Source organism: Xiphophorus hellerii, chromosome 11 (genome assembly GCF_003331165.1).
Source record: "Xiphophorus hellerii strain 12219 chromosome 11, Xiphophorus_hellerii-4.1, whole genome shotgun sequence".
Classification (NCBI taxonomy): domain Eukaryota; kingdom Metazoa; phylum Chordata; class Actinopteri; order Cyprinodontiformes; family Poeciliidae; genus Xiphophorus; species Xiphophorus hellerii.
Genome location: NC_045682.1, coordinates 13,797,300 through 13,815,156, shown reverse-complemented (window position 1 = coordinate 13,815,156; position 17,857 = coordinate 13,797,300). Strand labels below are relative to the sequence as shown.

The window sequence follows — 17,857 nt, the reverse complement described above, 5'->3', positions numbered from 1 at the left end:
CTCTCTCCCCCCTAAAATGTGAATCTCTTAAAGAAGCCTGTTGTTTTTATAAAGTTCTCAGCATGAAATTGGGTCCACCTGAGAATATTTTTTTTTACCAATATAGCTGATTTGCTTTTCAGATACGCTGCAATGGAGTTGTTTACAATTTTGTGCATGTCGACAAAGTTGAGTAGTTACCAAAAACAGGAGTGACTTTTCAAAAATCGGTTTAACTTTATTTCAAAACTTTAAAATAAACAGTATGTTTTCACCTAAGAGACATTGTCGAAATAATAATTTAAAAAAAGTCTTGAATGACTTGCAAAAATATTTATAGAACATTATGTCACTTTGTAGCCACAAAGTGTAACTTGCTGGGATTTTATGTAATAAATCAACACAAAGAAGTATATTACATGGAATTGGATGGGAAATTAAAATTATGAATGATTTTAAAAATGCAGCAATAAAAATCTGAAAAGTGTGGGGTGGATTTTATATTCTGCCCCCATAAAATGTAGAAAAAACATTAGCTTAAATTAGAGCAGCAAATCTTCTGGGCTACGTCCAGCTTTGCACATTTGGAGACAAATTTTTTTTTACCTTTCTGATCACAAATTAGCTCAAGACTAGTCAGATTGGATGACTCTGGACATCACCTTTTTAAATCTGGACACAGATTCTCAATTGGATTTAGTTTTTTACTTTGGCTGGGCCATTATAATAACTGAACGTGCTTTAATCCAGCCATTTGTAGCTCAGGCTGCATGTTTAGGACTTTTGTTCTGCTGTAGGTGAACCTCTGTCCCAGTCTCAGGTCTTGACCAGCCTCAAAAATGTTTCCTTCCATAACTGAAATGTATTTAAACTGTAAATTACTATTTTAGGTATATATTGTTCCACTTTTATACCATGCATTGAACTGTGCCCTGTGATGTACTATTGTTTTATAATCTAACCCTTGTGTTGGCCTCTCACATAAATTCCCAACAAAACATATTAAACAGTTTGCTGGACACTGTATTCCCTGCAAAACTGGCACGTTGTCTCAAAAATGGCCCGTTTTGGTAATTTAATGATATCACCCAACGAGAGAGCAGATACTACCCACCACACTTGGTGATTGAAACTCCTTGAAAAGCAGGTAGCACAGGGCCGTTGCATTTGATAGATGTCCTCTCAAAGCCTCCCCGTGAGTCTCAGATGTCTGTATTTCAGCATCTGAGGATTGAACCCTCTTATTGTTGCTTTACTAATCTTCCAGCTCACTCAATGATGCTGCACAAAATCAGAAGAAGGGCAGAGATTGTGTTTTCATCAGTGCCAGAGAGGTTGCAGCAGCTGTCCTTTGTAGGAATCTGTATTGGATGTGCTCTCTCTCGCTACAGCCAATGCACAAAGACCTCCAGCTGTCTTTGAAGTAGACCCACTCACTCACTACTGCCCTGAAATTGAGAAAAAATTATTTTAAAAAATCCCCTGCAAGAACACTATTGCTGCACGATTCTTCTGTTGAATGTACACATTCAAGCACCTAGGTAGAGTCGTGTCACTTTACATGCAAATTCCCCAGAGACAGAGGTGATGCACCACATGTAAACAATTCAAAAGACCAGCTTGTTTCCTGTATCAACATTGAAGGCTCAGGGTTACTGCATATTCAGCTCTCTGCATACACCCGCCCCCTGTACAGTTGGCGTCAGCAGTCTGTGTAAGCCCCGCAGCTTGTTAGAGACACCATATTAACGATTCTACAATTACAGTATGTTTGCAAAGAACTGGTGGAGTAAAAACTCGACGCCTACTCGCTGACACAGTGTTGCAAATTGACCATTAGTTTGACATGCCCAGACGTGATCTGCATAGAGAGGCACACAGATGAAAGACATGAAAGGGACAGCAGACTAAATGTTGGACATTTTTATCACTACATAAAAAAAAGAGAAGTTCTACACACTTCTATACTTACCAACTTTCCATTTGCTCCGGTTTCATCACTCTTTTCTCCTCTGTGCCCTTCTGACCAGTTATCAAAGCACATCACAAATTTCCTTGTTTGCTTTCATCTGTCAATCCCTCAATCCCCTTGCTATATATAAATCTGGGGTCTTTTTTTGGCCAGATTCTTTTTTTTCTGGGGTGAATTTAATAATTTTTTCTTCAATTCCATTTGTACAATATGCCTGTTCTATTAAATACCATATTCTGTTTCCCTTTCTGCTCTGTTTTGTGTGATGGACTCCCATTCAAAACACATTTTTGAAAGCACCACAATTGCATTTTGATTTCCCCACTTTTTTTTTTTTTACATTTTCACTGTTGAAATCTATGGAAGAGGATTAGGGCCACTGAAAAAAAAAAAATTATGGCCCAGAAAAAAAAAAAAATCTCTGAATTTTCATGTAAAAAAAAAAAAAAAAAAAAAAAATTCAGTGTCCCGAAAAAAAAAAAAAAAAAAAATTCAGTCCCGAAAAAAAAAAAAAAAAATTTCAGTGTCCAAAAAAAAAAAAAAGAAAAATTTCAGTGTCCAAAAAAAAAAAAAAAAACAATTTTCAGTGTCCCGAAAAAAAAAAAAAAAAAAAAAAATTCAGTGTCCCAGAAAAAAAAAAAAAAAATTCAGAAACCACAATGACTTTTTGCTAATAAAATGTTACTTTACCCAATACTTTCCTGGTATGGTTTTCAATATGTTGCTTAAGCTCATTTTCCATTTGAGCAGGTCTAAAAGCTATAGTCTAAATGCATTAAAAGACAGTTATCCCTGATAATTACTAAAAATATATAAACTGTTGCATTTGAAGGAAGTCACAAAAACGCTCTAAAAATGTTCTCGTGTTTTTTGGAATTTAGAAAATACAATTTTGCTAATTCTAGCTAACTTAGAACAAGAAACGTTGGGGTGGTGCGGTGGAAAAGCACAACCCATGTATGTAGGCCTCAGTCCTGAATGTGGACATCACAGGTTCAAGCCCCGGACTGATGACCTGTGCTGTGTAGCTTCATTACTGGCTTTCCTGTCTGATCACTCTCAAAGGAGGAGCAAAAAAACCCCTAAAAAGTAGGAAAAGTTTTGTCTTATAACATCAGACAGTGAGAAAAAAATTGCACATGACTTTTTTTATTATTATTTATTTTTTTATTATATATTTTTTTACATTAATCAACTGCTCATAAATATCTGGTATCAACTCTACTATGCAAACTCTTGGTAAACAAAACAATGAAGTTCGTTTGTATTTCACAAAGAACTGGTTTTCATGTGTTCAATTTATGACGTAATTCTTGCTGTACTGCCATTTTGTTTACATCTCAACCATACATTGTCAATATCTTTAGTTTAACAGAACAGCATTGTGTTTGAAAAAAATATATTTTTTTCATTAATCATAATGCATACCCATTTAAAAGGATTGATATTTGGTACATAACTGATTATCATAGAACAATAATTAACTTTGCATCAGCGTTGTTTCTTCAAATGACAGTGTGAAAGCAAAACAAACTATGGATTGGGAAATGAAAACATGTCAACAAAACTGTATGTTTTACTTTTATCAGCACAGTAACAGCTTGAAGACTAATGTCAGGTCAAATCAGAACTCTACAATAAAATTATGACAGCAATAAACTTTCATGTTCTAGCAGAATGATGTCAAAAATGTTATGTTTGCTTGCACACAATATGTCTTTAATTAAATGCAGTGCAGGAAGTCCTGTTTAGAGGGCACCTATCAGACACTGCAAAAACTATCAAATGGCATGATCGAGATAAACAGCAACACTTTTTAAATTATCTTCATGCGCACTGAAAGTGGCTAAATACTTTGAAGAGCTTTTATTATTTCTAGTAAACATACCAGCAGATTTGCTTTTAATACTTTTTAAAACAAAAACATTACAGTGAACCAGTGAACACTTCTACCTGAATAAGATTAAGAAAGCAGAATTGGATGAGGCTTTTATCCAAAAAGTCTCCTGTAAAGTGACCATCATCCAGAAAGGTTTGAAATAAGTTCATCCAAAACTGTGCACTCTGTTTGCGGAGGGTCGACCACCAGCCTTCTATGCGCTGGTTGGATGTACTTCTTCCGTAAAGGAAACTTTTGTCCCCTGCAAAACTGTCTGTGTGGTTTTGCCGCAGAAATATCTGCATTTGTTCAACACAAATGTTTTCTGTGCCTCTGTCGGCACGTATCCTCTCTGAACATCCGTTGACGCATGAAACTGTTTTCAAATAGTAACTTGCAATCAATTTGGGGTCATTGTTCGTGGTATAAGCCTCCATCCATAAAACATGTCGGCTAAACCCATCTATACAGCCACTGATAGCAATGCCATAAGGTTTTAGTTTATCGTAGCCAGAGTGCATTTGGTCCTCTGCAATTGTACTGACGTCTTCTCAACCGTCGTGCTCGTCTCAGTTCCACACCTTCTGGGTCAAACAATTTGATCAAATGTCTCACAGTGTCTTGTGACACCACAATCCATGTTGAACCGCACGAAGATGTAGCCACCGATAACCTTGCATTTGTCCATTAGTCATTATTTGTTGTTGGATAAAGGCCAGCACTTCTTCAAGGTCGGACTGATTCTTTCTTCTAAACAGCCCAAGTCTTCTGCAAATTCTTCTATCAATCTGCACACAAACAGATGAGAAAGGACAATTATTTACTCTGCACATCAACGTTAAAGTTACCTTTTAGATTGTACCCTTAGGTCCCTGCTTAAAACGATTTACTGTTTTGGGGAGAATTACAATAACAGCAGCAGTAAAAGTTCAATCCTCTATTTTACCGAAAAAGGAAGGACTGGATTGGTTAGCATGTAAGTATAAAAACACAGATTCATAAATATACAGTCCGTTTAAGGTAAAAGGTATCATGCATCAAAACACACAAGGAAATATTGTTAACAGTTCCATTTTTATTACAAAAATTAAACATCACATTAACTTTGATTTAGTTAAACAAAGCCTACCATTTCCACACCTGTGCGATAAATGCGCTGATAGTTTAGTTCAGGGATTGAGATGTAATTTCAGTCCTGAACTGACACATCACATTGCAAGAAAATGATTTTGTGATTCTCATAATGTAACTTTTTCCAACGCAGTAACACAAACATATGATATACATAAGATAAAATAGCACAGATATGCACATTAGTTGGTGTTGGTGAAGAGATCCTACGATCAGATCTACAGCCAGCCGCAGATCGGTGCAAGTCATACATTTTCCTTTTAAATATTTGCATATATAAACGTTTATGTCACTTTATACTATAGTTTCTGTCTTCCACTGAACTAAAAGTTACACAATTTAACACAGCGGGCATCTTATTTAGAAGGTGGCTGACATTCAGCTAGCCTTAGTTTCATGGTAAAACATTCAAACAGAACAATAAAATAAAGGCACCAAACATTTACGGGACAATTCCAGCAATCACCAGCTGTTACATCCTTTATTCATCTGTGTGATTTAACATTGTAAATCAGCTTATTGCTATAACCGCGTGAGCTAACAAACATGCTAACTACTAGCCATAACCGTTGGGCTTTAGACACCAAACTATCTCATTTGATTTACTCACCTTTTGTTCTTCCATTAGTGCAATAGAAGCTTCGGGGACTCTGGCACGTAAAAAGTCACTTAAATCAGACATCTTTCTCCAAAACGTCAGCTGTCCGCCACAACTCGCGTCTGTCTGTGGTTCTGAAGCTGGTTGCTTGCTGGCGCCCATCGGTCAGAATTGTGGTTTCTGAATTTTTTTTTTTTTTTCTTTTTTTTCGGGACACAGAAATTTTTTTTATTTTTTCCGGGACACTGAATTTTTTATTTTTTTTTTTTTTCGGGACACTGAAATTTTTTTTTTTTTTTTTTTTTCGGGACACTGAAATTTTTTTTTTTTTTTTTTTTTTCGGGACACTGAAATTTTTTTTTTTTTTTTTTTTCGGGACACTGAATTTTTTTTTTTTTTTTTTTTCGGGACAATGAAATTTTTTTTGTTTGTTTTACATGAGAATTCAGAGATTTTTTTTTTTCTGGGCCATAATTTTTTTTTTTTTCAGTGGCCCTAATCCTCTTCCGTAGAAATCCCTTTAACATTTCTTGTTTTTAACAAGGTCGAAATATTTTTTTCATGTATAGATGGAAGAAAAAGAAGTGCAATAATAAAAACAAACAAACAAAAAAACAAGGACTTTAATTATTAAAATGAGGATTTTACATTTAAAAAATCTGAGGATTCACAAATGTTTTGTTTGCATGGTGAGGACATTAGCTCAAGGTTTACCAAAGTAAACCTGTTAAGCCTGGTGGTTGGGCACTAGGGCAGCGGCCGTCGTGTTTTTGAGTTAAAAATGTTTAAAGTTGACAGGAAATTTTAAAATATCACTTGATAATTATCTGTTATTGAAAGACTGGAAGATTAATATCTGAACACCAACTATAAAATCTTTTAAAAAAGCAAACATTTTAAAAAGACTTAAATAAGTAAGCAATGTTTAGCCTGGTGGGGACACAAGTAAAGCCTGGTGGCCCGCCAGGCTTATAATGTACTGGGGGAAACCCTGTAGTTTCATAAAAACTCATTCATAAAAAAAGACAGAGCAGCTTACAAGTGTACACATAAATTAAATTGAACAGAATCAGTATAATGTTTCCTGTCAGTCACCATATGTGTAAACCACATTTATGGAATGAAAAACAAAAAACAATAATAACTGTGAATCTACATCAGTGTGACATGAATCAGGATTCTGCTCAGGGCTTTTCTGAATGAATCAGAAAACATTTATTAGGTTAAACACAAGCTGTTATCCTGTGTTTTTTTGTTGTTTTTTGTAATTTTGAATTTTCTCTTTCAAGGTCTGTTCCATAGAGCCATCATCCAAAGCGGTTCAGCACTCTCCAGCTGGGCTGTCAACTACCACCCAGTCAAGTACACTCGCATGCTTGCAGAGAGGGTTGGCTGCAACGTGTTGGATACCGTGGACATGGTGTCCTGCCTGCAGAAGAAGAGTGCCAAGGAGCTGGTGGAGCAGGACATCCAGGCTGACCGTTACCGTGTGGCTTTCGGCCCTGTCATTGATGGTGACGTGATCCCGGATGACCCAGAGATCCTGATGGAGCAGGGGGAGTTCCTTAACTACGACATCATGCTGGGCGTGAATCAGGGCGAAGGGCTGCGCTTCGTGGAGAACGTGATGGATCTGGAGGACGGGGTCTCCGGCAGTGACTTTGACTTTGCCGTCTCAGATTTTGTGGACAGCTTGTACGGCTACCCAGAGGGTAAGGACACCCTGAGGGAGACTATTAAATTTATGTACACGGACTGGGCTGACAAGGACAATCCGGAAACCCGGAGGAAAACGCTGGTCGCCCTCTTCACTGACCACCAGTGGGTGGAGCCGTCAGTGGTGACAGCTGACCTGCACGCCCGTTACGGCTCGCCCACTTACTTCTACGCCTTCTACCACCACTGCCAGAGCCTTATGAAGCCCGTGTGGTCAGACTCGGCGCATGGAGACGAGGTGCCGTATGTGTTTGGCATCCCGATGGTGGGCCCCACGGATCTGTTCCCCTGCAACTTCTCCAGGAATGACATCATGCTCAGTGCCGTGGTCATGACGTACTGGACCAACTTTGCAAAGAGCGGGTGAGTTACATCAGCAGCTGCCAACAAGATCCCTCACTGTGATTTGTTTATTTGTTGTAGTTGACCTCCTGATTCCTATTCAATGTCTAATTTAACCTTCCCGGTGTGACTGAGAAGTAGCTTCAGCGCTGGTTTCTCTCTGAAGTAGAGTCCACTAATTAAGTTCAGCCTGAATTACCACTTACGCTTCTCTTACATTTATCTCTTTTTTTTTCTTTGTTATTAAGCTGAAATTCTCTCGTGGAAAAAAAAATGCTTCACTTTTTATTAAATTCCTTAAAGTCTAAAAACTGAAATGAGGGTCTGCTTCCTGTTCTGTGACTAATTTTAATTAGGATACATGTCAACAAGCTCTTTAATTTTATTCGGTTTTCCTTTTTTTCATGTCACTATTCATGTTGTACACAATCACAAGTACAATATTTTTTTGTATTTAAATGTGAAGCAGATGCAGGAGTTTACTTATCAAATTTATCTTGCCAATTCAATGCAGTTCTAAGGTCATAGAGCAGTGCATAGTGGATGGATGGATGGATGGATGGATGGATGGATGGATGGATGGATGGATGGATGGATGGATGGATGGATGGATGGATGGATGGATGGATGGATGGATGGATGGATGGATGGATGGATGGATGGATGGATGGATGGATGGATGGATGGACCTTCCTGGTTCCATTTATGCACTAGTTTGTATTAAATGGAAAACAAACTTAAACTTTATTAAGTATTTAATAAAAATGTAACGATTTAACCATAAGATGTGTTAACTTCTGAAATGTATTAACTTTACAGAAGATTTTCTCTTTCATATTGTTTTCATGATGCTGATGTAGAATCTTAATTCACTGATATCAATTTGTTACTCATGGGCAGAAGCAAAGGATGTCATATTTTTTTCTTTTTCCGATCTTTAATTTGTTATGAAAATTTATTATTTCTTTTGATATGACTAAAAAGCAACAAACATGTATCTGTCTGTCTCAATGTTTTTATTTCTTCCCATTTCATCTTGGGGAGATTTGAAATCACATCAAAAATTAATTTTCGAAAAGTTGTCCATGGAGCGCAAAATGATGCTTATTATTCGAGACCAACTTCAATTTGATGCTGACTGTTTAAAAGGAAAACTCTCGTTTCTCAACAGTGCGAAGCTCTGCAGGCCTTTTTCTAAGCAAAGCCTTGCTGGGTCTTTTTTTTTTCTTTCTTTTTTTCACTGAGCCAAGAGACACTTAAGTGAGTTTCACTTTAGTGGAGGACTCCTCTGCTGCTTTGCTGGAAGCACTCTACTGCTGTAATAAATCTTTGTGTAGGTTGACCCCGGCAGAAGGCAAAAGCACGGCACGGGTCACCGTGGGCTGCTAATGCTGCTGTGTAGGAAAAAGTAAAAGCTGTTTCTTTGAGGAGAGATGGGAATATTACACTGTGTGCACCTATTTAGCACTTTCATTTGTAGAAATCTGTCTTCCCTTTTGGTAGAATTTCAGAAAGGCCTTCCTTAAATGAACATGGTACCACAGCAGTGCCTTATAAATGTATCAACACTCCACGAATGAAGTGTTTCCTTCAGAGTATTGCCTTCAGAGGTCATATAATTAGTGAATGGCAGGCAACTGTTCTAAAAGACCCCTACATATTTGTTGGAGAGTATTAGTGAACATTGAGCAGATTGTGGAGCACTCTTCAATTCGTCATTTTGAAACAAACTATGGCACAAAACAAAACATGTCGTTATGTTTTTATATGCTACAAAAGGATAACATCAGAATTTCTTCTATATTTTATTACTTTATTCTGACTGCATATCCCATATATGCTGTGTACAATGTGCTTGCTGTTCTTTGCAGAACTGCCAAGATGCTGGACTGTATTTTGCTACAGTTTTTATAGATGTGTAATGACAATAATCTTTTAAAAATGTAATCTAATCTTTGTCAATGTCAGCTTTGTTTATGTACCACATTTAAAAACAACAGTTAAAGTGATTCACAATTGCATCCACAATCATAAAAGAGCAAACAGAATAAGCCGTAATAAAAGTTTATGAAACAGAATTAGAATTTCAAATAACTATTTAGCATCTCATGCATACATAATATAATCTAATTAGTGGTGACAATTAAATTTTTATTGAGTTAATTGCAGGATCTGTAATTAATTAACGCAGCAGTGTTATGTAAATTCATCTTTTTAGCTTTACATCATGTTATAATGTTATTCCTTAATCAAAAACACACCGAGAGTGTTGCTTTGCTTCTTTTATCCATGTTTGAGAAATCCTTTAATCTCCATGACAACCATTCAGCTGTGCAAAACACCTAGGTGGACCGAGCACCGCCTCTGAGGTGCAACTCCTCTTCGAAGCTTCCAATCTTTCTCCTCACAGAAATCCCATGAATAAATTGAGTATATATGAAATTTCTGGAGTTTTTATAACAACTGACGGTAACATAGCTACTGAATTGTGCTATAAAATAGCCCTATGTGCCTGAAAAAGACATAATACTGCCCTAAAAGCAAAATTAATAGCATTTTCATCAAAAAAACATGTATCCACAAAATAAATATTTTCAATTCAAAAACTGATGAATTATTGAATATACATATGAGTTCAACAACAAAGAGATTAAATTCTTTTTATCTGCACTTGAAACCATCATATTGTTATTAAAAAAGTGTTATTAGGATCTGGTGTCTCCAGAACCTCTAATCAGTCATATAATTTCTTGGAGAAAAAAATACATCTTTAGAAATGTGGACATGAACACTGACATTAGCATTGGGGGACGTTTTGTTGGGGATGACGTGTTTTGTTTTGAGATAGTATTTTAGGGTTTTATAACTTCAGTAATTGGCTAACTCCTTTTTTGCACAAATTGTACAGAACAATAGTCTTTTTCAAAGCAAAAACAAACCTCCATTGGGCCAAGAAAAGCATCTACCACTGTTGTTTGTGGATGTATATACAAAGGTTTTGGTTTAGGACTTTTGTATGTGAAAAAAAAACGTGATTAAGTTCACTGTAAATTTTTAACGCATTAAAATCTATGTAAAAGTTCCAACCCTAAGTGTAATCTAATCTGATCTAATCATGAACCTACTGTTTATATTGTGTGCTAAGGTTCTCTGTGTTGTATTTACAGGGATCCTAACAAGCCAGTGCCGCAGGACACCAAGTTCATCCACACCAAGGCCAATCGCTTTGAGGAGGTCGCCTGGTCCAAGTATGACCCCTACGACCAACTGTATTTGCACATTGGCCTGAAGCCTCGGATCCGCGACCACTACAGAGCCACAAAGGTAGCTTTCTGGAAACACCTGGTCCCCCATCTCTACAACCTCCATGATGTTTTCCACTACTCCTCAACGACCACCAAAGTCACCCCTCTGGACCCCACCCAGTCCAATGGCAAGAGGTCCGGCAGCACCGGCCGGCCTCCCATGTCCACGTCTCATGGTGACGGTGAGGCCGGTAGAGAGATGGGTCCCCTGATCATGCCCAATCCCAGAGATTACTCCACAGAACTCAGCGTCACCATCGCCGTGGGAGCGTCGTTGCTTTTCCTCAACGTCTTGGCCTTCGCCGCCCTGTACTACCGCAAGGACAAGCGCAGTCGCCAGGAGACGTCCCAGCAGCCCAGCCCCCAACGCGAGAGTAAAGGCAACAATGCCAGCCACACCAACACGGTAGATGAGACCCTGTCGTCCCAGCAGAGGAGCCCATGTGAAGCCCTCCACAATCCTCTTCACGCCTCACCCAGCTACTCTCTAAGCCAGCGCCGCTCCCCAGATGACATCCCTCTGATGACCCCCAACAACATCACCATGATCCCCAACTCTCTGATGGGCCTCTCCAACATGAGTCCATACAACACCTTTCCCGCTGGCTACAGCTCCACAGGCTTGCCCAGCACCCACTCGACCACTCGGGTATAGCCTGGCACGAGGGCGGATGTGACAAAATGCGAAATGCGAACATTTAAAGCTGTCTTTAGAATGTGTACGTAAATTAGGATCGAATATGTTTGTTTCGTCTTTTCCAAAGGTGTGCAGCCAACAACATCCTGCCTTTGCTCTCTCATAGTAGGAAGTCTTACTTGCAGAGTCATTTTATAATAACCATTGTCGAAGGCAGTTTAAAAGAGAAAAAAGTGCATTTCATTTTCCACTTTCTGGAACTTTACCTAGCAGGAACTTAGTATAATGTTTATACAGTTGGATTTGTATGGGAAGCTTTTTCTTACTCTGTGATATCTATTTTGCTCTCGTGGAACAAAGTGACATTACGATTCACGGTGACTGGAGGGGAGTTCTTGGAAAAGCAGAGAAGCATTACTACTGTTGCTATTATCAAGCTATTTTATACGCATTTCTCATGTCATATTGCTTATTATGAAAAAGTATTTTTACTGTAATTACTTTCAAAATGCCTTGTACATCGCTTAAACACTGACTTACTGTGGAATCTTAGCTGCAGTGAATGAATGATGGCCACACTTGATGGAAATGTCCAACTTAGCCAAAATGTTCTGATCCGGTGGTGCAAATATGGCATCCGCATGTGTGTGTGAGTGGGTTGGCGTGGGTGTGTGAGCGTGTGGATGTGCTGAAATCTGTGCTACAGAAATGTAAATTAGGCATTGGTTAAAATTAACCTCTCAGTTTTGCATATGTAGTGTTGTGTATTTTATTGTAGTCCACTTGAGTATCCTTGCTATACTTTGGTTCTATGTGATTTTCATTTCTTTTCAGCGAAGTACACTGTAGGGATATAACTTGTGCTTCACTATAAACAAAAATATTGCTTAAGATGTGTTTTCCTACTCTAACTAACTCATGGTTTTGGCTTTGACTTGGCTTGTTTGTACAGAATACACTTAGACTGATATTTGATTTGTTGTTTGTTTATGAATACTGTAAGCCCTTCGGAGAGATGACTGTAATTACTTTGTAGCTGTATGTATACCACTTCAGTTATCCATCAATTGAAAAGAAAAGACAAATGAGCTCTATGACTCTTTATGGCATAACACTGCTCCTTCTGCAAGTGGTTTGGACCCACGCTCTTGTTAAATGCGGGAGTTTTCCAACACTGAATGGACATGATGGACATGAAGAATTGAGCTTTGATTTCTTTGAACCTATCATAACATTGTTTAACCTAAATGAAACAGCTATTAAAAGATTTTTGAAACTACATACATGTCTTGTCAAACATTGAGATTTGACTGTACATGGCCTTTACTCTCTCCTTGCATCATCATTTTGTGATGGATCTACATTGGGGTCTTAATGTCAAACACCTGTGAAAGGATGAAATATGAAGGAGGTTGAATTAAATTTTATGAAACAGGAGCATATAAAGGCTTAAAGGTTTTAAGGTTTTGAAGTTTTAAGAGCGTATGGGATTTTTTCAACGTTCTACCAGAAACACATTTATGAGGTCAGGCGCTGATGTAGGATGAGAATGGCTAGATTCACAGTTGCTAAATCGTCCCAAAGATGTCCAGTGGGATGTTTGGGGTTTTTTTTTGTGAACATTCATGTTGGAACACAAAGGGGACATCCCCAAGCCGTTTGTACAAAATTGGGAGCATGAAATTGTTCAAAATGTCTTGGTATGCTGAAGCATTAAGAATTTCTTTCACTTAAATTAAGGGTGTGAGCCCACACTTCTGATGAAGAGCGCCACAATTATCTCAACTCCTCTACCTCCGTCAGATCGGTGCTGTTCTCATGGACATTCCCAAATCCAGATTCATCCACTGTGTTGCTCAGTCATGAACCTATTCAATGAAGCTCTTTGTGCATTAACCTCGAAATAATCTGACAACCACATAAAGTTTGGAGGTCTGTAGTTATTGACTCTGCAGAACTTTGAAGACCTTTGCACACTTACGCACCTCAGCTTTCATTGACCTCACTTCTTTATTTAACTGACCTAACAATTTGTTTCTAAGTTGCTATAGTTCCAATTGCTTTCACTTCGTTATAACCCCACTATTCCAACTGGTAGTGGAATATTTAGTTGCCAGATCATTCCACAACTGGACTCATGGCTGGATTTCACACATTTGTGGACATTGAAGTGATTTAGAGGGGTGAATAAAAAGCAAAAAAGTATTTGACACCTCCACCAGACTTCAATAAACGTCTTCCACTGGATTAAATAAGAAATGGCAAAATAGTAGAATGGTGCTATATAGTGAGCTTAATGACATTGGATTGTCAATGACTTCAATTCACTATAGGTTTGATTACTAAATAAACAGTATTTTACTGCTAAGCTTTTAGCTCAAGCTAGTGTAAGACTCGTGGATGTCCAGATACTGTGATTCTCCTTTGTAGAATAATCCACAGAGACAATTGAGCTCTTTCTCAGTGTTGAGCATTTAATTTCTTTTCCTCTACTCAATCAGCTGTCACCGAACGTTTGCTCTTCTCTCTATCTAGGGAGCCTTTCGAAATAAAACATTTCCAAAACATTTTGCATTTTCATAACACTAGGGCTAGCTATGCTCAACATTAACACTTTCACCAGTATTGGTTATATTGTCAATACAGACAATGTTTTTATCCAGATTCAGTTTCACATAAATGTGTAATGTCAAAAGGATAATATTATGTATTTTCCAAACACCATAAAGCCATTTTATAGCACAATCAAATAATTATGTCACCTTCAGTTTTTATAAAAATGCTGTATATCAAACTTGACTTAAAAGAAATTTGACTTTGCAATTTAACACCTTGAAATTGGGCCTCTGTCTCTTTAAGAAGCTCCTGTTCTTTCTGACACTCCGCCTTCAGAATGTCATCATAACAGACTTTCTCCATTTAGCATTTATAACATTCTTAGCAGCCTTGCACTGAAAACTATATTGCTAAGTTTATAATGATTATAATGATAATGATTTTTTAGAAGCTGCAATGACTTGAGATTAAGGGACAGATTATCCTTCCAGCACAATAATGTTCGAGAATCTGTGGCAAAGCTCGATTTCCATAGACGTTCTCAACTCTTCAGTCTTTACATGTGCAAAGCTGCTGGAGATATACCTCAACATCACGCCACGTTTTTCATTTGTTTTTTTGGCAAAACATTTTTGAAAACCGTGTATCATTTTTCTTACACTACACAATTTATTCTGTGATAGTCTACCACATGAAATGGCAGTACAATACATGGAAGTCTTTGGTTGTAACATGACAAAATGCAAAAAAAAAAAAAAATGCATAAGGGATATGAATTCTTTTGCAAGCACTTCTCTGAAGTGGCAACCAGTCATTTCTTTGACAGACTCCAGAAATTGCATGGTCTCACTGTCAGACTATCAGACTACATGTCTGAGAGTGCAAGCAAACGTGAAGATTTTTTCAAACTGTGTGACTACTCGCATACCCTGCAGGCTTCAAACACACAGCCACACACAGAGCCTGTAATAATCACAAAAGACAATCAAACACGCAGGCATATAGACACCCAGCTGGAAAACAGCTCAGCCTGAACTTTCCTTCATCACTCAGCAAACCAAATAATTTCAACTCTCAACACGGGAGGTCATCACAGCTGAATTATCAAGGGTTTGTTTGTTTGTCTGATGGGTGTTTGTCTGGTTTGCCACAAAAAGATAACATAAGAAGCGTAGACAGTGATCACAGGGTGAAAAGGAGGCCGCAAACATAGTGAGAGCCCATGCATATTGCTGCGTTTAGTGTGCAAATATTAGCAAGTGCATCTGCCTCACAGCAAACAGCCACAAAGACAACTCACAGAGATCCCACGACCTCTACACACAATCCCATACATGCTATTGACATGTGGATCGCTTTTACATAGCTGTTTATGCAATCAAACCCAAATTTGCAGTGTAGCTCATATAGAAATTCTCTCTTTTTTTGTCAAGCAAGTAAGCAGTTCTTTCGATAATCAAAGCTAATGCTAATTTTTCACATCGACAGCCAATCAACTTCCTCTCGGAAAGAACAGAGGTTAATTGATGCTCCAGGTCTCTCCTCTGTTTTATTGCTCCATGCTTTTCTTTGGTATTTCAAAGGCATCATTCCCACTACAGCATGTTTCATTAATGATCTCTTCTTGATCTCTAACCACTCTGTTTTTTTAGGACATAAAAGGATTGAGAACGGGGAAATAGAAACCACTGAGATCTTTTTTCTTTTTTTCTTTTTTTCAAAAAAAAATACCATCACAAAATAAGCCTGTTAATGTTGGTGAGCATGTCAGACCCCAAAAGGGTTAATCAAACAGCTTTGCGTCAGCTGCAGTCTAAGATAACTGCGGTGTCTTGCAAAGTGTTAGATTGTTTAAAGAGTGATGACATGCAATTAAGCTTAAATTTAAGTGAATTCAATTTTAATTGCATAGAGCCTTCTTTTGCAAAGCATTGTACATTTATAGTTCCTTGCTAAAGTTCAAATAGCCCTTGAACCTTTCATGTTACTGGGATTTTACGAAATATAAAAATACACACAGTAACACAAAATTCTTAAGTGGAAGGAATATTATGCATGTCTTTTCAAAATGGTTTGCATGTACAAGTCTGTATGCATTTGTATTCTCCTGCCTGAGTCAACCCTTTGTTGAACCACCGTTCATGCAATTACTACTGAAAGTCTTGTGGGAGTATGTCTCCACCTGCTTTTCACATCTACTGTGAAGGTTTTGACAAGTTGAGTCTGAACATCAATTTTTAGTCATTACACAAATCCTCAATTGGATTAATGTGTAGACTTGGATTGGGCCATTCATTCACATTTCAATCTAAAGCATTTCATTCCTTTTATTTTTTCTGTCTCTTCGTTTAAGGTGGTCATCATGCTGGAAGGATCCACCTCAGTCTCAAGTCTTTCAGAGCCTCTAACAGGTTTTCCCCCAGGATTGTGCTGCATTTAGCTCCATTCATCTTCCCATCGACTCAGGCGGCGCTCCTGTCACTGGCAATTAAAAACACCGTCACAGCATGATGCTGCTTCTGTGTGTCAGTGTGGGGATGGTGTGTTCAGAGTTATGAGCAACGTTCGATTACCACCACACATACGGTTTTACATATAGGCCAGAAAGTTATGTTTTGGGCTCATTTGATCGGATGGTAATTTCCACATGTCTGCTGTGGCCCCAGCATGTGACCAACTGGAAAATCCAACTCCGCATAGCCTTCTTTCAACATTGGCTTTCTTCTTGCCTCTCTTTCATAGAGGAAACTTATGTCATTCTGTTTTATTACTCTACTTCCAGGTCCCTCTTGAAAATGAGATGTGGATCTCTCAATGGGGTTTTACCTGGTTAAATAAAAGAAATAAATAAAAAATAAAAATAAATAAATTCTCCTCCACTTCACCCTGAGTTCTGTCTTTACCGCTGTGTTCTTTCTTCATGATGCTGTTTGATCACTAATCTTCTCTTACAAACCTCTGAGGCCCTCACAGAACAGGGATCAAATTGCACAAGGGTTCACTGTATTTACTGTATTCAAAGTGACTTCTGAGGGCAATTCACCAAACTGGAGTTTATTATGGGTTATCAGGGTAATTAACAAGTGCTCACCATTTTTTTATGCTTTTTTTTTTTTTTTTACATTTTGAAAACTATTAATCCTTACTCTTCCCCTTGACAATTCGGTGCTACTTTTTGTTGAGCTATGGTATAAAATCTCCCCAAAATACAGCATTGGATCCTAATGTGACAAAATCTGGAACGCTATGAAGGCATCTGATTGCCTCTGATACAGTTGAATATTTTTTGCTTCAACAGAAAATAAAAACAGGATGAAGACTTTCTCTTTAATAAAGGACAGTGCAATGTTTTCTCCTGTCCCACACTGGCTCCTTTGTATCGAACTCAGCTTTGACATCAACTGGGTCAAACTGGAGGGAGGGAAGGAGCACAGCAGCTGGACCAAACCATCAATGTCAGCCTTGTTAGCCAACTTCATCAATGTCAGCCACCGTTGCGATTTATTTCACTATTTTCAGTCTGCATACCTCTTATCGCTTTGTCTATGAGTACGCTGGTTAGAGGAGCATTAAATTGTTCGACTGTGTATTGCTGACATCCAGCATGTGGAGCTCGCAGACAGACGGCACTGGCACGCTGACAACAAACACATTTAGAAGTGAAAGTTAATTGGATGCATCCTGCAAACTACTGTGCACAAAGTTAAACACGTCTGTGATATAAGAAAGTTAAACGAACAGG

At 38.1% G+C, this 17,857-nt stretch overlaps 1 protein-coding gene across 3 annotated transcripts in view; it reads left to right on the top strand.

Annotated features, from left to right (window-relative positions):
* The window catches only part of LOC116728486 (neuroligin-3-like), a 28,896-nt gene extending 16,056 nt beyond the window's left edge, over positions 1 to 12,840 (top strand). For 2 of the 3 annotated variants that reach the window (XM_032576635.1, XM_032576637.1), the window contains 2 exons: positions 6,849 to 7,638; positions 10,785 to 11,577. In XM_032576635.1, the coding sequence (XP_032432526.1) occupies positions 6,849 to 7,638; positions 10,785 to 11,577 (1,583 nt within the window). Of the gene's footprint in view, positions 1 to 6,848; positions 7,639 to 10,784 lie in introns of all 3 variants that reach the window. The other variant, XM_032576636.1, reaches the window with a different exon arrangement.
* Positions 12,841 to 17,857: the final 5,017 nt, after the last annotated feature.